Source organism: Vicugna pacos, chromosome 6 (assembly GCF_048564905.1).
Source record: "Vicugna pacos chromosome 6, VicPac4, whole genome shotgun sequence".
NCBI classification, from domain to species: Eukaryota; Metazoa; Chordata; class Mammalia; order Artiodactyla; family Camelidae; genus Vicugna; species Vicugna pacos.
The window spans coordinates 22,982,727-23,009,579 of record NC_132992.1 but is presented as its reverse complement, the minus strand read 5'-3'; the positions used below and the strand labels follow the sequence as shown (position 1 = coordinate 23,009,579).

The following is a 26,853-nucleotide window of genomic DNA, read 5'->3' as shown; positions in this document are numbered from 1 at the left end:
TACATTCACCCAAGATGAACCAGACACCACCCCGGCCCCAAATGACCTTTTAAACTATGGACAAAGTGGGACACAGAAATTGCAGGGCTGAGTTGACTGCTCTTAGGCCTGCCTTCATCTTAAGCTTAGACCAGACCTGGACTCTGGAGTTTGGAAGGCACAGCTCTTCTTTCAGTGGTACTCATGACAGACTAAACGAATGCAGACAAGGATGTTCCTAACTGTAGACTGCCCCGTAGGTTCCCCTCAGAGCAATAAGGAATAGAGGCCTGTATAACAGTCAAATTACAGATATCTGTACTGGACTCTAGACCTAGAAACCCAGACATATTCCAATTTATTCCTACCCTGACCCAATGAAGACAAGTGAGAAATAACCTAATGCCAAAATGGATTTATTGGTTATCACACAATGTGAGCAACCTGCTAGTATTCAATATAAAAAGGGCTCATCTCAATACAAATTGCCTTCCTTTCACCCTAAGAAAGCATACCAACTCCAGGCAAACAGAGTGGAATCAAACCACAAGTGTATGTAACAGGCATACTTTAAAGAAGACCTGCTTTATAAGGAAAATGGACAAAACTCTCTAAAAGTAAACGGAATGAAAAGAAATTAAAACTGGGATATTGATTCCTGTAATAACATCGATTATTATTTGTCTATGACCTAAGACAGACAAAACATTCCAAATTCGAAAAGTTAATATTTTTCAGCTTTATGGAGGTATGATTGACAAATTAAAAGTTAATATTTTAAAAAGGACAAAAGTACTGGTAAAGTTTCAGGTACCAATTTCTTTAAACTTACGGCTAGGAGTTTTACCAGCCCTCTTCAAACCAAAAAACACAAAAAATTTTAAAGTATATATTCTTCCAGGCACTAAGTCTAAGATTTTTCCTTTCTTCAAATCCTCGAAACCCAAATTATGAAAAATAATTCACTCTGGCCACAGGGAACATTTCCACACAGTGACATAATCAGAGAACGTATTTCTTCCATTATTTAACTTATTCATTCCCATTCTAATCAAATTCCAGGAATACAGAAGTAAGCAAGAGGATATAATTTTCCCCAAGGCCTGTGACTGAAGCAAAACCAAATTTATAACATGAGGAACTTAGGCACTGAAGAAGGCCCTAATGGTAGAGCAAATAAGCCACCTTTATGGCCTCAAGAACAAACTGCAGATCTCTAAGGCAGAATGGGAGAAGGATTTATCCAGGAATCAGTCTTCTCCAAAGCTGGACAGGGAGGAAGTGTGGGAAGCACAGCTTTTCTAAAAGGATGAAAGCTGTCACCTGGAGACACTCTGATTTCCTGAGGAAGGGAAGGAGACACTGAAACATTTTGTGTACATTTTCGATCTTCCGTGTTTTCCACAATCAGTAACTGTTCTATTTCCTCTCTCAAAGATAAACTTGTCTGAAACGCTTGTTTAGGAATCTTACGGTGTTCTTTTTGAGTTATTCTCTGGTCCTCCAACCCCTCTGACTCAGGGCAAGTGAGTTTGTTACTGGAATTCTCACTGGCTTCTTCCTTTATGTGAGGTAGATGTTGAGGTTCTGTTGTGGTTTGTTTACTCTCAGATTCTTCTTCCAGCAAATTTACATCCTTATGAGCTGTAAAACTTGCAGCTTTATCGAGCCTAGAATTTTTACAAAGTAAGAAACCTCTTACTTTCCCCTCTTTCCCTCCTGTCTCTGTCACTGATTTCTTTGGATGTAGTACTGTCCTTATTAGAAGTCCCTGCGCATTCACCCTATATTCTTTTGCAGCTCTCTCCCTGCGCTGCTTCTGGAAGTCCTTGAGTTGAAGCAGTTCCTCGGGAAGTTCCATACATGTAGGCTAAGAAAAGAAAATGAACACAAGTCTATTATAACTGACCTTCTGAAAATGGTCCATAAAATCATTGCTACTATACTTAACTGTTTGGCAAGCAAGGGTCTATTCAAATGTGTTCTTATACCACCCTCTAGTGGCTTCAACTAAAATAGTACTATTTTTCAAGTAATGTTAACTGTTTTGAATCCAGTTTTGTGTGTGTTGTGCGTGTGTGTGTGCATGCGTGCGTGTGTGTGTATAAAGATTATATGATGAAAGTGAGTGTCCACTCCAACCTCATCCCAGTTGCCTTAGCAGGTGCATCATCTAAAAATCAGCTTCTTGTGTAGACTCTCAGAGATAGTCCATGCATATATGATTCCTTACTAAATATTTATCATTACATTTTTCAGTTTTTATTTTCCCCTTTTTATTTTTATAACTCTTTATAAAACTATTCTATACAAATGGTAACATACTATTCTGTATATTCCTCATTTTGATTTTTTTCTCACTAAAAAATAGTCTTGGAGATTTTTCCATATTGGAATTTTTAAGGGCTGTATGAATGTACCATAATTTATTTAACCAAACCTTTTTGGATTGATATTTGGATTGTTTCCAGTATTTTGTCATTATATAAATGCTACAATAAATAATATATTGGGGGGAGGGTATAGCTCAAGTGGTACAGCACATGCTTAGCATGCTTGAGGTCCTGGGTTCAATCCCCATTACCTCCTCCAAATAGAAATAAATCAATAAACCTAATTTCCTCCCCCTCATAAAGCAAACAAACAAAATAAGAATATATTATGAAAATATCTTCTTTGTTACATGAGGCAAATAATTCTTCCCTTTGCTTGCCCTTTGACTTTATAGAATTTTCACCACACAAAATCTTAAGTCAAGTTTATTAATCTTTTATGAGTTCTGAGTATTTCTGTATTGCATAGAAAAGCATTCCCTCATGCAACTCAACAGCAAAAAAGCAAATAATCTAATTTGAAAATGAGCAAAGAATTTTCCAAAGAATTGCCAATAGGTACATGAAAAGGTGCTGGTCATCACTAGTGATCAGGGAAATGCAAACCAAAACTACAATGAGGTATCAACTCACACTTGTTAAGATGGCTATTATGAAAAAGACAGATAAGTGTTGGCAAACGTGGAGAAAAGAGAATTCTTACATTGTTGAGTGGAATGTAAATTGGTGCAGCTACTATGGAAGATAGTATGGAGGTTCCTCAAAAACTTAAAAATAGAACTACCATATGTTTCAGCAATCCCACATCTGGGAACATATCCAAAGGAAATGAAAACAGGATCACAAAGAGATACCTACATTACCTTGTTCACCACAGCAATATTCACAGTAGCCAAAATATGTGAACAACCTGTGTCTATTAACAGGTAAATGGATAAAGATGTGGTGTATATATACATGCAATAGAATATTATTCAGCCATAAAAAGAAGGAAATCCTGCCATTTACGACAACATGGCTGAACCTGGAGGGTATTAGGCTAAGTAAAATAAGCCAGACACAGAAAGACAAATACTGTATGGTCTAAGTGATACGGATAAGAGATATGGTATAAGTGATATGATCCTAAAAAAATTACTTCATAGAAACAAAGAATAGAATGGTTGTTGTCAGGGGGTTGTGGAAGAGAAAATAGGGAGATGTAGGTCAAAAGGTATAAAATTTCAGTTATAAGAATATATTCTAGGGAATCTAATGTACAGCATGGTTATGATAGTTAATAGTTCAGTAGTATACACTTGAAAGTTACTAAGAGTATATCTCAAGCATTCTGACCACACACACAAAAAACTTAACTATGAGGTGATGGATGTGTTAATTAATCTCGATCTTCGTAATCATTCCACAATGTTAATGTATATAAAATCATCATGATAACTGTAAGTTTATAAAGCTAAAGCTCTAAACTGTTCTTAGAAACAATGACCAGTACATATATGTAAACTAAAAAAAATGTGCAGTACACTGTATATATGTATTTATATGCAATATAATGTATACGTGCAGTCAAACTGTAATAATTCTACCTAATAAAACTGAAAAAGGAAAAAAAAATCACAATGTACACTTTAAATATACATAATTAATTTTGTCAACTATTCCTTAATAAAGTTGGAGAGATGCATTCCCTGCTGTAAGATAATTTTATTTTAATACTATTTTTCCCAATAATTTTGTAATTCCTTTTTTTTATATAAATACTCAATGCATGGGATCTATTTTGGTATAAAGAAAGAGATAGGAATCCAACTCTGATTCTCCCCTCCCGCAATGGTTAGTCAATTGCCTAAGGCCATTTGATAAATAATTATCTTTTTCTCATTGATTGGAAATTCTTTCTTTATCCTAACTATTAGTGGCATATATATATGATCTTTTTCTGGGTTCTCCACTCTGTTTCATCAATCTGCCTACACATGTACCAGTCGCATTTAGTGTAGGCTTATAATATGTTTTAATATCTGACAGGACTATTCGTATTTATGCTAATTTATCTCTATAAACACTATAATCACAGTTTGCCAAAATAATTCTGGTTTTAATATTTTTCTTGGAATAAAATTAAATTTAAATGTTAATTTAGGAATAATTGATAACCAAAAATAATTAGTGTCCCCATTCATTTAAGTCTTCTTTTATACCGTCCAGTAATATTTTAACATTTTCTTCATCTCTATATTCCACATTTCTGGTTAGATATATTTCTAGATAATAATTTTTATTACAATTATAAATGGATTTTTTTCTCCCATTATATTTTCTAGCTGTGTATATGGATATAGGAAAATTATTAATTTTTATGTTATATGTGTATCCATTTACTAAATTGCCTTTTCTTTTTCAGTTCATTCTCATCAGTATTCAGGTATATCATAGGTAAGTCATACTTCCTATTTCTCCTGTTCAATTTTAATAGTTCATTTTTTGTTTCTAATCTCATTGGTTAATAGCTTCAAAAACTGCTAAAGCAGTGGTGATAGTCACCATTTTTGTATTTTTGTCGATATTAATGTTTCCAATGAAACATTCTATAGTTTTCTTGATTGAGATAAATGTTTTATCATGTTAAAGTAGCTATTCCAGCTTTAATCAATAATATATAGAGAATATTATCAAACTTTTTTCTGCAATAAACATAGCAAAATACAACAAAAGTTATAAAATTATCCTTGGCTTTATAATGATAAATGAAAAAAATTAAAATTCTCCAACTGAACAAGGTATGCAAGGACTTTTATGTCATTTTCTTGTTAAACAGTGAGACCAAAATACAAAAAAGTTACAAAATAATTTTTTCAGCATTTATGAGACAATGATTAAGACTTTCCTGGCTCTAGTAAAATAAAGATTTTCCTAATATTGAACCATACCTGCAACTAGAATACAGAGACACATTAATAGAAAAGTATAATACATCTAAGTGGGGTTTTTACCAAACATGCTATTATTTTATTTAGGATTTTGTTTCAGTATTTCTAAGTGAGAATGCTTTATAGCAGCAGCCTGCAAACTTTTACATAAGGGGCCAAATAGGAAATATTTTAGGCTTTGTGAGCCACAAACGGTCTCTTTTGCAAACTTTTTTTTTTTAACAATCCTTTAAAACTGTAAAAAATCATTCTTAGCTTGTGAGTTGTACAAAAATAGGTCATAGGCCAGACTTGGCCTTAGGGCAAAGGTTTGCCAACAATATAAGTTTTCTTATTTTGTGCTGGCTTCATTAAAATAACTAATGAAATATTAAATTTACCCTTTCTTGAAAAGAAATATTTACTGGAAACATAATTTAATATTGTGAAAAAGTGCTCAAGGGGATGAATTAAGCCCCAGCAATAGCCCCTTCAAGAATATTCATCAGCAAGTCACCAAAAGAAATCAGCTGCAGCTGTTAAGGGTGAGCATCATGAGGAACGAGGCAGAAGCAGAAGTCCTGGAAGCCACAAAGAGTGGCACCTACCTCCATGCCTCCCAGCCTGTCTGCAGACCCTTCTCGGTAAGTGTTTAGATATCCGTCCACCAGGGTGGTTAGGTCAGACATCATTTCATCCAGGAGTACCAAGCGAAGGGGGAGTAGGTACGTAGCTTCCAGGGCCAAAATTTTCAGCAAAGAGGGTGAAAGAGGTCGTGTGAACCACAGTTCTGGGTTTTCCTAGAGACACCAAAACAATTTTCTCTGAATAGTAACCAAAACTTTAAAGAAAATAATGGTTTATCTAACCGCTGCTTAAATTAAAACACCATTACTATAATTTTCTTCAATTATTATCTTCTACTTTCACACTATGGCTAGCCTTCTGAGAATATACACACACATACACACACACACACACACACACACTTCATGTGTGTATACAGTGAGTGTGTATATGTAGGGGAGGTGTAGGGGGAAGGAAGAGGAGGAGGGAGGAGAGGAGAGAAAGAGAGAGGGAGGAGGGGAGAGAGAGAGAGATCTCAGGACTTCTCATTCAAAACTGGAGGCAGCAGGATTGATTATTTGGCCAAAATTGCAGCCAGTATGGTCATGAACTAAGTTTGCATGCAAAGCTATTAGAAGCTGAAGAAACTCTACCTTAATTTGGTTCCACTGCCTTCATCCAAATTCCCAATAAAATCCCCACTTGCCCAACTTAAAAATTTATTTCAGAATACTTTTTAATTGATAACCAACAAATCTGGATGCTGGCTTTTATCTACTTGAGACCACAAAGAAACTGTTCCCATTGGGAACAACTAAGATTTTGGCAGTGCTCATATGCTTACATGGCAGCTGTCATTTCTCTATATAGTATGCTAACAAGCCCGCTTAAAAACACTTGAAAAATATTAATGTCATATGGGACATCCTTTAATACTCACCTGAATCCTTTTTTGTCTCTCTTCCAAAAAGGAGAGATATTTAGGGGCTATTTTAAGGTGTCTGATTAAACTCTCCTGTAAAGTACTGATGCAGTTTGGAAGAAAGCCGCCTGTTTCCACGGAAAACTGAAGGACATCTGCTACCTGTGCCATTAAAAAAAGACAAACAGACCATTATGTACAGAGAGCTATCTCATGACAGAAATAACAGAAATGTATTTACAGAAATGTCTTTAAGTACCATTTTCACCAAGGACCCACACGATAGACAACGCCATCAGAAAATTTAAAGTTGTTGAGTCAACTTATTCTGATAAATTAGAAAAAAGAAAAAAGATCACCCAATTTTTATGTGTCCCTGTCTATTTTCTTTTCCACTTCTTTTATTTGCCTGCTTCATGGTTATTTACTACTCTTTGGTGCCTTTGGGGAATGGGAAAAGGAAGATAAAATTCGAGAATTACTTTTATTACTTATTAGCAACTCTGGTAAAGTTTTGATAAGGAAAGCTAACAAAATTAAGAACTGGAACCATTATTTATCTGTGTGTGGTAGGCTAAATAATGGTCTCCAAAAATATCCACCTCCTAATCCCTGGACCTGTGAATGTTATCTCATATGGCAAAATAGACTTTGCAGCTGTAATTAGTTAAGGATCTTGAGATAGGGAGATTATCTGGGTGAGCCCTAAATGTAATCACAGCATTCTTATAAAAGGGAGGCAGAGGGAGATTTTACTACAGTCAGAGGAGAAGGTGATGATGGAAGCAGAGACTGGAGTGGTGCACTTTGAAGATGGAAGGAGCCAGAAGCCAGAGAACACAGGTGAAAGCTGAAAAGGCAAGGAAACAAGACTGTCCCCTCAGAGCCTCCAGAAGAAACCAGCCCTGCTGACACCTTGACTTTTTGCCCAGTGAAAATGATTTCGGATGTCTGACTTCTAGAACTGTAAGAAAGTAAATTTATGTTATAAGGCACTAAATTTGTGATGATTTGTTACAACAGCAAATAGGAAACTAATACATTGTGTTAAAGAGAAAGAAACTGAAAAAATTCTGAACTCCTGCTTCTTGCACTATGAAAATCTGAGAAGAAAAATACAGAAAGACATGCCAATATGTTCGTTAGACAATACATATGGGGTCACAACAAGAAGCCTGATGGCCTCAAGGGAACAATGAGCAATCCTCTCACATCTTGGAGCAGCACAAAAGCAATCTCTATGTAGTTAATGATATTGAAAGAAGACCCAAAGGAACATGTAAGCAAGAGAAGTGGCACCAAGTTCATTTTAAGCAGATATACAGAGCAAACTTAAACCACATACAATAATACAAAACTGAACTTTCAGGAATTTTTGTTCAAAAAGAATTGGCTAACTCATTATTTGAACTCCTCTCCAAAGGCTCTAGGCTTATATATTGAAGAGCTCCCTTTCTTGGCATAACCACAGAAGACTAGAAGAACCTAAAGAAAACGTAATGAAAACTCACAGCCAAACCAGAAATCCAGATCAGCTCTAAGATCTAGAATAGTCTAGGAATTTCTCATTCCTCTGGAATCCTTTAGATGAGAGAAAAATCACATATCTTCGGGCTATTTGGGGGCATATCTGGGACAACGTGCATCCTGGCGCTAGATGCTAATTAGCCACTAGCCTTAACTAGTGAAGGCACAGACGTGACTGTTCAGCTTACACTAAGAGTCTCATGTTAGATTTCTGAATGAACTTCAAATTGTTCGAGTTTCTGAATGTTACAGAGTTTGGAGCTTGCTTCTTATTTGACAAATTCTGGAGCAAAATGGAGGGAAAACCCAAAGTAACTTTTCTGCAGTGCTTCTGCAGTTCACCAAATGTTCTCACATATTGTACAAACATCTTACATGAGAAGTGGGCAGGAATGAGGCATACACAAAAAGACTTTCAATCTTTCATCAGACAAGGCCTATTTTCTACAGGATTTATGTACCCTGGATTAAATTCAGTGTTTCCCTGCACGTACCTGTGTGTCAAAGACATTATTCAGCAAAATTCCATACTGATGAGATAGGCAATCAGAAAGCCAACGACAATCATGGATAACCTAAGGAATCAGAAGACAGAAAAAGTATTATTAGAACCTGGCTGCTGTTCTTACTGGCAGAAGTATAAGCTTACAGACTCACCTTCAAAATTCTCTTGTCTTCTAATACCATCTGAAGTCCGTTGTTGAAAGCACGACTTCCCAGAAGGAAAATGTCAAATAAGTAAACTCGGCTATTTGTGGCCACCTACAATAGACCATCCAGACATACATATTTTAAGAAAAAACTAGGGAAGGAGACCTGAGGATTAAGAAAGACATGTGAAAAAATATTTAACATCCTCATCTTTAAAGTAAACAATAAGTGTTTAAATGATTCTTAGGGAAAACAGGTTTAAATTTATCTTAAGTTTTAAAAACAGCAAAATATTAAAAACTATCACTGTGATTTTCAAAAGGAAAGGACAAGCTGGTGATTAGCCTTTTTACTTTTTTTTTTTAAATGTTTTATGTCTCACTCATGACATTCTGATACCTAGGGATTAGAGGTTTAAGCAGAATGAACAGTATTTCATTCTTAATGACACAAAATGTCATTTCTAAGTTCTATATATTCATGATTGTGTTAGGGTCCTGGAGCTTCAGCCTGAGGGGCAGGTTTCAGGGCTGGCACATGTTAGTGGCTGTGGAGCTGCTCTCAGGGGACATAAGGAACCTAGGCTGTGGACTCCATCATGGCACACTCCCTTGCTCCAGCTCACTGCATTACCTAGAAAAGAGCTTATACACTTGTCTGGAGCCCTGATTCTGCAACTGCCACTCAGGGGACATTTCCATATTACTTGGCTCTGGTGGCCAGCAAGGTTTATGCTTGTGGTCCCACAAGACTGTGTATATATTTGCATACTTTAAAAAGCTGATGCCTGAGGGTCTGGCTTCCAGTCACCCTGAATCTAGGTGTTGAGATCCTCCCCTTCGGGACACTGACAAGTCTTGGCATGTCCTCAATTCCTGGGAGCTATTAAAAATATAATGGGCTGCTTGGACAAGCACAGAGATTTGAGAGACAACCAAGTCAGGGTTGAATATCAAGGTTCATCTCCTACATGAGGCCACTCCTTCAAGACTGGGAGGGGCAGGTGTTCCATTTACTGTATAGAAACCAATACAGAGAATCAAGCAAAATGAAGAAACAAAGGAATATATTCCAAATGACAGAACAAGATAAAACCTCAGGAAAAAAAACTTAATGAAATGAAGATAAGTAATTTACCGGATAAAGAATTAAAAGTAATGGTCATAAAGATGCTCACCAAACTGGGGAGAAGAATGGATGAACACAGTGAGCACTTCAACAAAGAGATGGAAAATATAAGTACCAAATAGAAGTCGCAGACCTGAAGAATACAATAACTGAACTGAAAAATACACTAAAGGGGTTCAACATCAAACCAGATAAAGCAGAAGAAAGTATCAGTCAGCTTGAAGGCAAAGCAGTGGAACTCACCCATTCAGAGCAGCAAAAAGAAAAACTAATGAAAAAAATGAAGATAGCTTAAGGGTCTTATGGGACATCAAATGGACTAATAGTCATATCATAGGGCTCCCAGAAGAAGCATGAAATGAAAAACATAGAAGTGCCATACAAAAGTGCTATACAAAAAAGTGCTAACAACTTTGTTACTGGATTCTTAAAAAAAATGCAGCACCTCTGAAGAGATCAATGGAGTGGGGATTTTTCTTTCCTCATAAGCCTTCTACCATTATTATTATTGCTTCGCTTTTAATACATAGGGTATGTGATACTGCGATTAAAAAAATCAAACACACAAGTCCAAGGACCTGGCTGGAGAAAATGTGCCCAGAAGGAAAGGTAGGAAATCCTCTGTGTATCTAAAGTGAGAGAACAGAGCTGGGAAAGAAGAGCTCAAGCAGAGCCTGTGAGATAGCAGTGATGATTATAAAAGTAAATCTCTACAGAGACAGAAGATCTTTCGAAAAGAATAAACTGAGTACTAGAAGATTGAAAGACATTCCAATCAAGTTATAGGTCAGTAACAGTGGTGTAACATAAAAAAGATAACTAAAATAAATTTACCAGTGAATCTACAATTATTTCAAAATTAAAAAGTTTAAAGAAATCTACCTGAAGCCAACATAATTTCCCATGACGACACACGTTAGCTCCTTCCGCTGCCACACTTAGGACACTTTGCTTCTTGATGTGGAGCATCTGATAAGAAAAAGAAGAAAACAAAAATCTCCAGGGAATAAATGTTGCAATTATGATGTCATGAATGGCATAAGTAAAATTGCTAAAAATAAACAAAGTGGATCATATTTTTCAAACTTATAAAATTTGTCTACTCCAAAACACGTCTGCTTCACACACACACAAACACACAGACATCATAACGAATGCTTCTGATCCTCTTTTTAGTGTTCACAAAATTATTCCACAACTGGAAAATTAATCATTCATATTGCAAACGCTAATAAGAATGAAAAGTCAAATATCTCCTGTTACCACTGATGTTACAGTGAAAGATTTCTAGTCTTTATGACAAGATTCCTCATGTAAAGCACAGCAATCTAACACAGGGCAATTTACCATACCTAAAGGGAAGTCACATAGGGGCTGAGTCTCACAGTATCTACTGTTCAGAATGAGAGAAACAGACTCAACAGGTCCCTTAAAATCTTGGATTCATTTCATTGCTCAAAACTGATACAATGGTATCCTGGAAACACATACTGGTTTGATGATCTATAATCTTATCCTATTTCAAAACATTAGATAATTCAAAATCCTTAATCCATAATCCATGAAAATATCTACATGGCACAAGATTCTCCCCATTCTACAGGTAGATAAATTACTCAAGAATAGAAGGGCACAGTAACTTACACTATCTTCCTTTACAGGGCATAAAGTGTTCTACATTCTGAGTATCTTTCATCAATGATGAAAAAATGAAACGGAATTTCTGTTCCATCCTCAATCAACAAGAAGTCTGCAAAACTAGAAACAAAAGCTGTATTTCTCTATTGACAAGAATTTCCAATTACTACTTTAAGTTTCCAGAGCACAAGTTCTAATCCCACTTTTTTGTTGCTGTTGTCATGGACCTTTTAAAGAAATTGTTGATATATAAAAAATTCTTATAACTTAATTTAAAATGGCAAAGGAATAGATATTTCTCTAAAGAAGACATACAAATAGCTAATAAGCACGTGACAAGATACTCAACATCATTAGCCTTCAGGGAAATGCAAATCAAAACCACAATGAGATACTACTTCACACAACGGGATGGCTATAATTAAAATGAGAGATAACAAGAAGTGTCAGTAAGAATGTGGAAAAATTGGAATCCTCATAGCTTGCTGGTAGAAGAGTAAAATGGTGTACCAGCTTTGGAAAACAGTATGGCCAATCTTCAAAAAGTTAAACACAGAATTACTATATGACCCAGCAATCCACTCCTAAGTATCTATCCAAAAGAAATGGAAACATGTCCATACAAACACTTGTAAATGAATGTTCATGGCAGCATTATTCATAACAGCCAAAAACTAGAAACAACCCAAATGCTCATCAAATAATGAAAGGATAAATGAAATGTGGTATATTCATACAAAGGAATATTATTTGGCAATAAAAATAAGTGAAATACTGATACATGCCATAATACAGATGAACCTTGAAGATATTACGCTAGGCAAAAGAAGCCAATCACAAACGACCATACATTGTATGATCCCACTTATATGAATGTCCTAAACAGGCAAATTCATAGAGGCAGAAAATAGATTAGTGGTTGTCAGGGGCTGGGAGACTGGGGAGGGATTGGAGGTGATAGCTAAGGAGTATGGGATTTCCTTTTGGGGTATTAAAAATGCTCTAAAATTCACTATGGTGAATGATGTACAATTCTGTGAATATGCTAAAAGCCAATGAAATGTACATTTTAAATTGATAAACTTTATGGCATATGAATTATATTTCAATAAAGCTGTTTTTTTTAATCTGTTGAAAGTTAACTCTCCCTTAAAAATACACCTATGCATCCATGAACATAAGCTCATCTAAACAGAAAGCTTAATGACTCCCTCCCACAGACAGAGTTCACAGACTCTATCTGTGAACCATATCCTAGGCTGAATAGTTAATGTCACATCTCAAATAAATGATTATTGAGAAACTGACTAAATATTTAGAGTGGTCTTTTAAAAATGTAAGTTAAAAATTGACTGTCCCCTAAAACTGCCAATGGCTTTCCATCTTACTTAAGTCAAACTCAAAATCCTTATGTCTAAAAAACCCTATACCTGATCTGTCTCCTGCCCCTTTCTATTTCTTACCACTTCTCTTCACTGTGGCCCTGCCACAATGACCCTCCTGCTGTTTCTCTATACAAGTCAAGTGTGCTTCAGCCTCGGGGCCTTTGCACTTGCTAGTTATGCCTTCTTTAAGTTCTTTACCTAGATACCTAAATGGTTAGCTCCCTTACCTCTTTCAGATCTTTGATTCAATGTCACCTCTCCATAGAGGTTTTCTCTGTCTACCCTAAATAAACTAGGAACTCCCTGTCACTGTGTTCACCATGCCACACTTTACTTTTCTTCATAGCACTTATCACCAGCTGATATACAATTATTTGTTTATATTCTTGCATTAAAATAAGCTCCTTAAGGGCTGGAATTTTGTCTTGATTATTGTTTTACGCCAGATCTCAGAACTATGCCTAGCATATAGCAGGCACTCAAATATTTTGTTAAATTATTAGGGAAAACATTAATGATCTTCTAATAAGAGAGAAATTATGGGACAGACATGATACCCATATGTAGACAAAACAGGGAATGACTGAGGGCAGTACTTACCGCAGCACCAAATTTCTGCTGGAACTGATCAATGACTGTGTATGTTACCTCCTCTTCCTCTACAGGAGAATGATGGAATTAGACATATGTGTCTTCCTTGGCAATGGAATAGCCCTCCCATTAATTTCAGCAATACTCCTCAATGCCTGCTCTATTGCAACTCAGATGTCTAGAACTACTGATACTATGTCTAGCACACTGAGAACTACTTCATTATCAACTGAGTTAGCCCATCACACAGTGAACACTTAGCATCCTATTTGTCAACTGAGAATAAACAAAAGCCCCACTGATGATAATCTTATAAAATGAATTATTTACATTTCCTGTGATAATCCAGTAATGTTTCTCTTATCATAGGTTTGTGTCTTGAATACTTCAAGACATGCACTTTTTAAAAGCATGTTCATTATAAAAAATAAATTCAGTTTAAAATAAATTTGTCCTGGAGGTGGGTCAATGGTACACTTTTGGAATTTTCTGGATCCTAAAAGTTAATTATTTTTCTAATTATGTAATTTAAAAGATTAGAGGTACAGCATAATATATAGTTCTTCATCTCCCAAACTCTAAAAACTTGGAGTGGCACAGGACACAGTTCATCCACTAGCATAAATGAATGAGTTAGGAAAAAATTTCTTAGCTACAACAGAAGCATAACCAACAAAAGAAACAAAATGGATAAACTGGACATCATCAAAATTTAAATTGTCTGTGTTTCAAGAGATGCTTTAAAAAAATGAAAAGACAAACCACAGACTTGGAGAAAATATTTGAAAAGCATATATTTGAGAAAAGACTTGTATCCAGAATATATAAAGAACTCTCAACATTGAATAATAAGGAAAAAATTCAATAAGAAAATGAACAAAAGATAATGAATAGACATTCACAAAGATATTCAGATGGCAAATAAGCACATGAAAAAATCCTCAACATCCTTAGTCATTAGGGCAATGAAAGAAACAAACCTCCAATGGCTTTCTTTTCACTGCAGAGGAAAAGCCAAGTGCCTTCAATGATCTATGAAATCTTCCATGACCCACTCACCCCACTTCATCTCCCACTACTCTCCTTGCTGCAGCTACATTGATCTCCTTGCTGTTCCTTCAAGATCGTGGCATGTTCCTATCTCAAACCTTTGCATTTGTTGTTTTTTTTTTATGGCTAAAAAACATCCCCCCTAAATCCTCATTTACCTGGGTGTACAAATATCTTGAGACCCCACTCCCTTCAGGCCTTTACTCAAATGTCACCATTTCAGTGAGACCTGTCCTAGACACTCTAAAATTTTAAAACCATCCTCTCCACACATTACTTGTCTGTTTTTTTCCCCTTAACACCTGGCACTAGAATACCGTATTTTACACTAATTCATCTAATTCAGTGTCTGTTTCCTGCACCATAACTAAATGAGCGTAGGGGTACCAATCTTTGGTATCCCCCGTGTGTGGCATATACTGTTCACTCAAATATTAAATAAACAATTGAATCATGATACAGACCTGAGAAACAATGGCCTGGCTGAGAATTCCATATAGAACTTTGATTTGGGGCTACACCAACTCTGAAGAGTTCTGAACCATAAGAGCCTAAAAATTCAGAGCCCTGGTACTCACCTGATGGGCTGTACTTGAGGTCATTCAGCAGAGAGGTGGTTGGTGCCTCAGTGGCAGGAGAAGCAGGCTCAAATACATTGAGGTCTTCATCTTTCATTTTACCCATCGTGGTTCTCTCCGTATTTAGACTACGCTTACAAAAAAAACAACTTAGGTGAACTTGTTCTTTGTTGCTAATGCCATACATATATCTTGTCACATATCAGTAGTAAGGACTCTGGACCTTTCATAGAGAACACATTCATCCACTGTTTACACTGATTTGAAGATATCATCTAAAGATGGAAGGAATCACCCGCCTACAATTCTCATTTTAGGAATTACACTGCTAGTGATTTAGAGTTAAGGCTTTCTACCCTAATGGGTACATTTGGGTAACATCATATTTAAGGAAATTATTCCATCATACCTAACAGAAGACGCCTTTTCTCTCACTGCACCTTGTTCCACTTCATCCAGTAGTTCCACTGTAAAATAACCAAATGGCTTCCAACAGGGTTTCCAAACTGAAGCAATTAACTGCCCCACTGTCACCCCACCACCCCTAGTTTGACTATGTACCACAGACAGTAACTGGGAATGAAATGTTAGTCCATAGGAACATTCATCCACCAGCAATAAATAGAGCAGAAAATACTATCCAAAGTACTGAAGATCCCTAATCTTTTTTTGCTTTTTTTTAAACATTTTTTTATTGAGTAATAGTCATTTTACAATGTTGTGTCAAATACCAGTGTAGAGCACAATTTTTCAGTTATACATGAACATACATATATTCATTGTCACATTTTTTTTCGCTGTGAGCGACAAGATCTTGTATATATTTCCCTGTGCTATACAGTATAATCTTGTTTATCTATTCTACATTTTGAAATCCCAACCTAACCTAATCTTTTTTAAATATCATTTTCTTTTTTTAATTTCATTTTTAAAATTTTTATTTCCATTTTTTGATTTACAATGTTGTATTAGTTTCTGGCATATAGCATAGTGATTCAGTTACACATATATATACATATTCTTTTTCATTACAGGTTACTACAAGCCACTGAATATAGTTCCATGTGCTGTACAGTAGGACCTTGTTGTTTACCTATTCTGTACATAGTAGTTTGTATCAGCCAATCTCAAACTCCCAGTTTATCCCTCCTTCCTCCCCTCCCTCATAATCATAAGTTTGTTTTCTATGTCTATGAGTCTCTTTCTCTTTTGTAAATAAGTTCATGTCTTTTTTTAGATTCTACATGTAAGTGATACCATAAGATATTTGTCTTTCTCTGACTAACTTCACTTAGTTTTATAACCTCTAGGTCCAACCATGTTGCTGCAAATTACATTATTTCATTACTTTTTATGGCTGAGTAGCAGTCCACTGTATACACATGCCACAACTTCTTTATCTAGTCATCTCTCCATGGACATTTAGGTTGCTTCCGTATTTTGCCTATTGTAAATAATGCTGCTATGAACATTGGGGTGCATGTATCTTTTCAGGTTAGAGCTTTCTCTGGATATATGCCCAAGAGTCTGAAGACCCCATTTACAGCCCTGCATAGCTTTCTTGGTCATTTAGCAGGATTAGGAACCTCTACATGTCCCCCTCTACCCTTTTTGTTCCAGAGCACCTCTGTGGCCATGCAGATTGGTGTTAAAGATATCTTTACTTTCCTATTTATTTCCATCCTAGTGCATCTTCCCTCACATTATGTACTGTTTGGGGCTTTTCCCTTAAATCTTTCACAAATCTGTCCCTCCCACTCTCACAGGCTGGTGCATTGACAATTCAGTGACATGAAAGATAATAAAAGCTAGATTGGAAGTCACAAAAGAAGTATGAGAGGAACATTCCACAGAGATTCTGAAATCATTTCTTTTTAACCTAATAGTGCAGGGAATACAGGGAAATATTGTTTATCATTGATTCCAAGATGCATATTTTAAACAGCTTTGAAATTGGATATGATTTACAGTAAATGCATATGACAATTTAATTGGCAGCTTCTTTTTTCTTTCTTAGGTTGGGAAAAGAAATAGTGCACTTTATAGTTAATGGCATCTTAGATTCAATTAAGTACACTTAGGTACTTTTCAGGGAAAAAGCCTCTCAAGGGCCATTATGTTTCAAATGACTCTTTCTCCTGAACTGTCTAGAAGTGTTGAGTCTGCAGCTAAGACAGTAAAATTTACTAAAAATACTGATTAGTCAATTATTATCCTTCATCTTGATAATTCTCATTCAAAGTGCTTTTCAGTGAGACCCCCCTCCAAGGCTGATTGAGCCACAGAGCAAAGAAAGGAGGAGAAGCCTGAAAATTATGAACAAAGGCTAAGTCTGAGAATGAATTTAGGAGGAAATGAATACATGTGTACACAAAGCTGGTCAGCAGTCAGCCTTCTCCTGAATTAGGAGATAGTGACACTGATTCCTTCATTTCTCTTTACAAACTCATCCATATTCTAGCTTTCTTCCCAGTTCAGAGCTCTGCTCTACTGCAAAGCCTAACAGTTGAAACACAATTAAGAATCCCTCTACTACCATCATTTAAAAAAGGTGTTCAAGGACCAAGAGCATTGACAGTGCATAGTCAGTGAGAAAGGATGGATTTGTTTGCCTTGAAGTGGGTCTGGATTGGCAGTCATTACTTTGGTGAGATTTTCATCTCTCGCTCAATTCTGCTTCTCTCACAAAACAAAGTTATCTTTCAAGCAACAGTAATCTCTCATTTCCAGGAGTCCTTTCCTTTCCTCATAGCTGCCCCAATGGTAAGAAATGAAAAGCTCTGCCAGGTCTCAGTTCTCCCATTCCCACCCCCTCCACCCCACACTCATCTTTGCTCCTCCTTGGAGAGCTTTTTGCTTTTGAGCTCTTTTTTTTCTTTAATTGAAGTATAGTTGATTTATAATGTTGTGTTAAGTTTCTGGTGCACAGCATAGTGATTCAGTTATATATATATATTTTTTTTTTCTTCTTCATATTCTTTTTTATTATAGGTTATTACAAGATAGTGAATATAGTTCCTGTGCTATACAGTAGGACCTTATTGTTCTATCTATTTTATATATAGTAGTTTCCATCTGCTAATCCCAAATTCCCAATTTATCCCTTCCCTTCCTTTCCCCACTGGTAGCCATAAGTTTGTTTCCTACGTCTGTGAGTCTGTTTCAGTTTTGTAAATAGGTTCATTTCTACCATTTCTTTAGATTCTACATATAAATGATATCATGTGATATTTGTCTTTCTCTGTCCGACTTATTTCACTTAGTGACAATCTCTAGGTCCATCCGTGTTGCTGCAAATGGCACTATTTCATTCTTTTCAATGGCTGAGTAGTAGCCCACTGTATATATAACACAACTTCTTTGTCTGTCGATGGACATTTAGGTTGCCTCTATGTCCTGGCTATTGTAAATAGTGCTGCAATACAGATTAGGGTGCATGTATCTTTTCAAATTAGAATTTTCTCTGGATATATGCCCATGAGTGGGATTGCTGGATCATATGGTAAGTCTATTTTTAGTTTTTTAAGGAATCTCCATACTGTTTTCCATAGTGGCTGCATCAAATTACATTCCCACTACAGTGTAGGAGGGTTTCCTTTAGCTATTGAGTTCTTGAAAGCAACAACACATCTGCTCCCAACCCTTTCTCTTATCCCACTTGGCTTGTCTGAAGCACACTGATAAGATGAGCTTCAATATCTATTCCTTTAGGGAAACCTTTGGACATAGTCTTGCTAAATCGTTTTTGCTGGCAGAGATAAAGAACAGGGCTGCTTCCTGCAATTCCCAAAATCCCCAAACCTGTGGTGATAAACACACTTGCTGAGCAAGACAATTACTTTCTGTTCAGATTCCCAATTCTGCCTGCAAGCTGAGTTTCTAGAAATGAGCACCAGCAGCCCTCACACTGTAAAATCAAGATGATTAAAATTCTCTAAGACTGTTCTGCTCATAGTACCTAGCAAAACAGTAAGATAAGGGTCAGTTCTCCAATACCAACTTTAAGAGTTCATAAATGCAAGATAACATCTCATTTTGTAGGGGTTTCCCCCACATATTGGAATGAGGCAGAGCAGTGAGTTTACTGCTATTGCAAATCCCAATACCAGTATTCACGGAACATACAGCTCTCACCATTCACAATCTCATGTCCAAAAAACATCTTCACTCCTGGGACACTTCGACCGGTCTCCACATTCTTCACTGTTATAGGAAACAATTCATTTGGTTAATAAAGAGTAACATTCCCTAAAACTATAAGAAAAAACGCCTCTCAAAAATTCCCAAATCTGAGTTTTATAAAAATCCCCAAATTATTTTCCCCAAGGAATAGAGAGTCAACAGTGAATTATAAAGTAGATTCTTGAAACAAGTATAAAGAACAGAGGGAACTCCAGGAAGGTCCAAAAGAAACTAAAAGGGTAGCAGTATCTAAACTTCTTTCAAGAATATTCTAAGGCCTTTGGGGCTAAGGACTATCTATGTATTATATTTCTACTGATTTTTAGTCCACCTAAATCCAGAAAAAAAATTTAAGGCAGCTGACTACCTCTAGAGTCCACACCCTGCTTTATGTCATGCTGCATGCTCAAAATATTAATCGTCAGGGACAACAATCCAACTCCCGGCCCAATTACAGGCTCTTCTGTGAGTAGATGAGGGAGTTAGAAGCTTATATGTCATGGCTACAATATGGTGTCATTTTTTTCTAGATGGATGTGCTTACAGCAGCTGTATATTTCCGTACCTCTCAGCAATCTAAAATAATTGAGTTTCACCCACACTAATCCACTGATATGTTCTTACTGAGGTCAAAGATCACCACCTGCCTATTTGTCAAATCCCAGAAAAAGTTTACAGTCTTATCATACTTGGCTCCCTTGCATCTTTTGACAATACTGTTCTCTCCTTTCTTCTTTGGATTACAGGACACTCTGAGTGTTTATTTCTCTTCCTGCTAATTACTTAGAGACACCATACTGAGCACTCACTCTGTCCCAGGCACCATGCTAGTCATCTGCCTACGTTTAATTCTCCAGTAACATAATGAGATAGGCATATCATTATTTCCATTATGGAAGAATCTGAGGCTCAGAAAGTTTGAATAACTTGCTCAAGGTCATATTGCTAGTAAAAGACAGTCAGGATTCAAACCTACGTCTCAGTGATTTTACTTTTACTTTTAATTTATTTTTTTAATGGAGGTACTGGGGATTGAACCCAGGATCCTGTGCATGCTAAGCACATGCTCTGCCACTGAGCTCTACCCACCTCCTCGCTTTTTTTTTTTTAATGGAGGGGGTCTCAGTGATTTTAATTTGCATCTTGTAACCAGTGTTCCACTGTCCCTGGTTTGCTCCTTCTTGTCTCCTTAGTTGCCTCTACCACCACTCTTGCCCCTTTCACATCCTTAGTCCCTAGAATTATGTTCTTCATCCATTTTCCTTATATGTATGTATGATCACATCCACTTCCTAGCTGTCCTCATATCCATTATTTCTCCAGTATGGATTATTTCTCTGAGCTCCACTCTCATTTTCAACTGACTAATAGCAGACCTACTGCAAGATTTTCAAACTGAAATCATTATCTTCTCCCAGTAACCAACAAACCAGTTCCTCTTCCCCTTTCTAACAATAACAGTACTATATACTTAATCTGAGTCATCAGTGTAGGAGTCATTTTCCATTACTCTTTGACTACCTAATTGATTACTAGGTTACTTACCCCTCTCCCTAAGCATTTCTAGAATCTGTCTTCTCTTCTCCGTTCCTTGTCAAGCTCTAGCTCTGATTTCCATCCTTTTCTCTTTATTGGGTCCCTGGATTATCTTAATAGTTCCCTGTCTCTTCTTGTCTCTAGGTTCTACCTACTTCAAACCTTCCCTCACACTGCTGTCATAGTGATGTCACTCCCTGCTTTGTCCAAATAGTACATAAAATTATTAAACAAGGATAAAGAAATATGTTCAACCTCTAGGAATATTTTTTAAAACACACCAAAAGAAATATCACTTTTGTCTATAATGCTAGTAAAAACTGAGGAAAGCTACACATCTGCATTTTTAAAAAATCCAAAGCTAGATTATTTACTGTAATTCACTCACACATTATTAGGAGCAAAGTAAAAAGGCACAACCCTTTTTAAAAACTATTTTGAAATATGTATCAAAAATATGTAAAATATCTAAAACTTTTATCCAGTAATTTCACTTCTAGGAACTGTTTCTAAGAAAATAATTATAAAATATAACAAATATTAAATTGTATTTGATAATTATAATTTGTCACACTTTATAATTATGAAATACACAAGTATAAAATTATTTTATAATTATAATTTACTTTGATTTATAATTATAAAATATAATAAATATTTTTAAAGTTTTTAAGCTTTTTGCTTTAAAATGTTTAGCCATTAAATTGAAGTTTTAAATAACATGAGAAAATGTTTGCTATAACATTAACTGAAAAAAGAGCATGTATGAGATACCCAACTTATGTCTACTGTATTAAATCTGTGTAATTAAAGACTAGAGAGAAATACACCAAAATATTTCATCTGAACTGAATACTCTGTTGAACAAGCATGTGGTATTTACTGATTGTTGTTTACTCAATGCCATTGATTCAGGCTAACCATGTGCTTAGTCTCCCTGCAGAGATGTGGTCTACTGAATTTCCAGGACATGTCTTTAAAGGGACTGACTCTGCTGGGAGGAATACCCTCCCCCACTCCCAAAACCCCCCCATCCTTCTTCTTCCTCCTGTCTATAATTCTACCAGCTATCATATGAGCTTGAGGTTTGACACCATGTGGTAAAGATGGTACTGCAGAAGGATAAAGAATCCTGGGTTCCTGACAACTCTGGAGACAGTCACAGTAGCTCTGGGATACCTGTCTTCTTTTATATGAGATAATAAACTCCTAATTTGTTTAAGCCACCAAAAGTAAATCTGTTTCTAGCATCTAATGAGTATGGTTCCGAACTAACACAACGTTAAAAATTTCAGGCAACTAATCTGAAAAACTATGACCACTACTTTAAAATATTTCAGATTGTTCCTCTTTGCTTTCAGAGGTATCCAAATGTTATGATATGTAAGGTCCTTCTGATCTGTCCTGTGCCTACTTCCCTTTTCCAGCCTTGTCTCTCACCACATCCTCACACTGAAATTTACTTAGGTTTTCTGAATGCAAGTTTGCATGTCTCTATATTTTTGCACATGCTGCTACTTCTCCCTAAAACAATGGTTTTCTCAAAGCGTGGTTCCCAAGCACAGCATCAGCATCACCTGAAAACTTCTTAGACTGCAAATTCTTGAGCCCCACCCTAGACCTTAAGAATCAAGAAACTCTTGTGAAGGCGTGTGGTCAGCAATCTGTGTTTTAACAAGTCTTCCAGGTGATTCTGATGCACAGATAAAGTCTGAGAACCACTGGCATATAACAACCTGCCTCTCTTTCCACATCCAGTTAAATCCTATGAAGTTACACCTAACACTTTATACAGTTCCACCATCAATTCCTTCTTTGGGAAGCCTTCCCCACTGTCCTAACTCTACCACTCTCAGATCTAAATAAGCTGAAATTTTGTGTTTCCATAGTACCTTATGCATCCCTCTATATCTGCATTATATCTTTCTATTTGTTTATGTGTCTACTTACTAGACTAAGTTTTTTGAGGACAGAGATCATGTTATTCTTATCCACATCCCTGGTACCCAGCACAGTGCCTGGGATATAAAACTCAATTAATGATTATCCAGTGTATTAATATTGCAAAAAACCTGGCATAGTCCCATCCTAGCCCACAAAAGTCTATTTTAACACATAATATAGCTTAATAATAACACTAATCTCTCAAATGCCATCTACACGTTTCAATTGTGAACTTGAAACTTACCATGCCAGAAAAACAACTACTCTAGCAGGTCAATATTCTAGCTGAATAAAGACTATATTGGAGCTTTAACACATGGAGGAGCTGAAACAGTAGTCCACCTTTCTTCCAGAGAAGGTAGAAACTCTGAACCCCTTTCCACATACCTGGCCTATAAATCTCTTCCATTTGGCAGTTTCCGAAACGAATCCTTTATAAATGAACTGGAAATGAAGCTGGGAGGTGTAGAGGTTGCCTTGTGACCACGAGGATGATAGATGATCACTGAGATGGCAGAACAGGAGCACAAGACACCTGATCACTCCTGGCATCTTTGAGCCACTGCACTATCCCTCAGCAGCCTACATCTGGACCTCTTTTTGCATAAGAAAAATTAACCCCTTACTGGCTTTGTGAATTTGTCTGTTGAAGCCAAAAGCAATTCTATCTATAGAGTGGTTATTTTTAATTTTAAAGTGTATTGAGAGAAATTAAAAGAAGTATGCAATTTAAAAAAATGCTATATATTAAAAATGTCCACTATCATGTTAATAAAAGTACAAAAGTGGGACAAGCCAGCATATGCAGCCATGTTGCTCTGTTAGGGAAAACTGCATTCTAATCTTCCTCCCACCCTTCCCCTAAAATAGGAAAGCTGCTGCTCTCCCAGTTGCTAAGGGAGCCCAGATCCATCACCCAAACTCAGTTATTAATCTTGTAAAAGGCAGAAGATTGTGAGAAATAAAATGCAACCTTTCTTCAGGACAACAATCTTGTTAGGGTCCACATGCTGAAGCACTCCCTCAAAGATGCCACAAACCAATGTGAGTTTCACTCTTCTCCACAAAATCTGGTTGAGGAAATGGTAGTCACTGCTGGGATCCATGCTGTCTGACTCCAAGAGCAGTCTTCAGATAATCTTTAAGTATCCAAGCACTTGAAAATAAAAGAGATCTATTATTTTAAAAATATTTTGGGTGGAATGGGTTTTTTTTCCTTTCCCTACACCTGGGACAAGAAAAATAAAAATATGAGAGTAATTCAATTTTGCTTATCTTTTTAGAATGATAATAAGTAAAGGATCATTGCAAGCACCTACTCTTATACATGGGAAACTGAAAACTATAAATCTTTGGGCAAGGTGGGCTTGACTTCTTTGTCTATAAAATGGGCTAATACCACCTTTCCTTCCTTAGCTGAATGGAACTGGCAGAACATTTAGAGGCTTTTTAATTGCATGTACATAAATCTTTTTAACACCAACCAGCAAAACTAAAAGAGCAAATGGAAAAAATTGATACTGAAAACACTTGCCAACACATGTTGCAATGAACTGTTTACCCAGAAATGTCTGGGACTTAACCTCTCCTATATTTGTCACATTTCCAGAGTTTGCATTGTTACCAACCAAAGAATAAGTGATTTAGAATGATCATAATTTACACATTACCAATCCAGCTGCCAAGTCACTGAAGGGACCATTCCACTCCACCCTGGCCACAGCTCAGGGACTGGGCAGCTGTAGTGTCACCAACCAGTCATGCACAGTCTGACAGATTAAACTGCCACATGCCACATGCTGGTTTTGTAAAATTCAACTGTTTTTGTAAAAATGATGCATGCTCGTAAAAATAACAATGCATAAATGTACAAAGAAAAAACTTCACCTTGCAGAAATAACTATCATTCATAGTTAATGTTCTTTATATTGCTCTTATAAAGAATGCCCTTATATTCTTTAGTGTAATACTGTAATTCAAAATACGAATTCTTTTTTAAAATGTATCTTTTAGAACAATCCTGTTATTTGGATGTCTTTGCATTGAGAACCTCGGATAAATGTTCTTCTAAGGAGGTTTAAATTTAAAAGTGGCTTGCCTTTGCCACACTAGGAATAATCAACCAGTGAATTTTGTAATTTACTTTAACTATACAACACTGACCAAATCACTAAGGACCAATTAAACTAGAAAGAAGGTAAGAACTTACACAGCATTTTTAACTCAGATAAAAAACTTATACTTTAAGGGCTAGCAAGTGCTCTCACAAATATTTGTTGCCTACAACAATAACCTAATTTACAACTATAGAAACGGAGGCTTAAAGATTTAAGACACCTGCCCAAAGTCACACAGCTAGAAGGTAATGAAACCTTAACTAGACCAGGCCCCTAATGGAGGATGTGTGCAGTCTAGTGCAAAAACAAGTGTTGTATCCAGAGAGAACATAAAACAGAGTGCCTGAGAAAATCATTCTTTGTTCAAGTCAATCCAACAGGCAAAAGGGAAAATTTTACAGAAAAAAGAACAGAAAACTGGAAAAACCTGCCCATAATAGGGGTAAAAATTTGTAATTTTTAAAGATATGTAATTTTGTGAAATGCTTGGACAATAAGGAAATTTAAGAAATGTTAAAGTAAATCAGAAAAACATTAACACAAAGCAAAAAAGTCTTGAGTGAGGACAGCTGCAAAAGATAAGATTCAAGATTAGGAATGAACAAGGTCAGGATCTAGAGAGGGGTTTCAAGGCAGGTAGATAATGGAGATTCATATCGCTGACATCGAAGGTTTTTCTACCATTTTCATACCCTCAGGATTAAAAAGAAGCTCCTGCGGCCTAGGCAGGCATATACAAAATGTCACACTTTGCTTATGAAGGCAGATATCATTAGGTCAGACAAGAGCAAATCAATTCACGAAGACAATTCAGTGAGTCTAGAACCTCCATCTCATGCTAAGCCGTCAAAGCTTTAGGTAAAGCTTGAAACTAGTAACCTAAGTTGATTTGTGCCACTTGCTGAGACAATCTTCTAATGCTTAGGCACCAAGTGATAGCGGTCAGAATTTGGTTCTTCCGTGTATCAAACTGGTTCTGTACAAAGTAACACTCGACACGTTTGGGGGCGGGGGGTAAAGGCAATTGAAGTCACAGTAGAAGAACTGGTTCACCTGAGAAGGTGTACTAATTTAATGGATGGCTTTAAACGTCTTCAAAACACACACACACACCCCCCACAAACAAAAAGTATGCCATAAGAACAAGATGCAAAATTTTTCATTTTTAAGGCAAAATAAGAAATTTCAAATAAACGGCGGGCCATACGCTATAAAGTCACCCTCCTCCGCCCTTAGGGACTTTTTTCTCTCCCAAAGGAAGTTTGGGAAATCTTGTCCCTACTTCCGCCAAATGGTGAGTTCCTTAAGCTTCAGTCTTGAACTCAAAAAAGAGGGACTGCTGTTAAGGAAGAACTCTCGGGGAGTTCGAAGCCCGCAGTGGCAGTTATCAAAAGACAGTACCGAAAGCAAAGTAGCGAAAAGTACGCATCGCTGGGCACCCACACTACAGAGAGCACGCCGGTTGAGTTGAAAGAGAGGATCTGGCTGTTTCCCAAGGAGCCAATGAGCGCGCGGCCCCGAGTCTGGCTCCCGAGCGCCTCCTGTTGTCAGGAGGAGAGAAAGCCACTAGGAAAAAAGAGGAGGTGCGGCTCCCAGAATGCACTTCTCAGGAAACGCATCCTAGTTTCTCCAAGCGACGTTTTGTCTATCTCTTTTTATTGTTTCTCTCCGCAATCCGTGCCAACCGTAGGGTGGGATTTCTAAAGTTAGAGTTCTGTGAGAAACGGGTTGGCCCCTGCTGCAGGTCAGTGTGTTGTAAAACGGTGGGTCAATGGCGTTTCCCTTTTAATTGCGGTCGCTGGGGCCAGAGTGGCAT

The 26,853-nt window shown here is 36.7% G+C and overlaps 1 protein-coding gene across 5 annotated transcripts; it reads right to left on the bottom strand.

The window, feature by feature from the left end:
• Positions 1-379: 379 nt before the first annotated feature.
• On the bottom strand, positions 380-26,798 carry EXD1 (exonuclease 3'-5' domain containing 1). Of its 5 annotated transcripts, XM_072962646.1 has the most exons (12): positions 26,439-26,798; positions 23,894-24,076; positions 19,393-19,461; positions 15,668-15,725; positions 15,259-15,386; positions 13,640-13,698; positions 10,899-10,985; positions 8,895-8,999; positions 8,732-8,812; positions 6,729-6,872; positions 5,830-6,021; positions 380-1,849 (listed from the first exon to the last, which is right to left on the bottom strand). In XM_072962646.1, the coding sequence occupies exons 2-12, from the start codon at positions 24,024-24,026 to the stop codon at positions 1,196-1,198; spliced, it is 1,710 nt and encodes a 569-aa protein (XP_072818747.1). In that variant the 5' UTR covers positions 24,027-24,076; positions 26,439-26,798; the 3' UTR covers positions 380-1,195. The 5 variants fall into 5 exon arrangements, with proteins under 5 accessions (XP_072818747.1, XP_072818748.1, XP_072818749.1 ...); XM_072962647.1 differs by lacking the exon at positions 10,899-10,985; XM_072962648.1 differs by lacking the exons at positions 23,894-24,076; positions 26,439-26,798 and adding an exon at positions 23,308-23,415.
• Positions 26,799-26,853: the final 55 nt, after the last annotated feature.

What these genes read in the sequence shown, in the direction of transcription:
- EXD1 (XM_072962646.1), bottom strand. Translation starts at nt 24,026, where the DNA reads ATGGATCCCAGCAGTGACTACCATTTCCTCAACCAGATTTTGTGGAGA. An exon ending in TGGACATGAGATTGTGAATG is followed by an intron (nt 15,726 to 19,392) that starts GTGAGAGCTGTA and finishes GTTATTTTACAG; the next exon opens with TGGAACTACTGGATGAAGTG. An exon ending in CCTCAAGTACAGCCCATCAG is followed by an intron (nt 13,699 to 15,258) that starts GTGAGTACCAGG and finishes ATTCTCCTGTAG; the next exon opens with AGGAAGAGGAGGTAACATAC.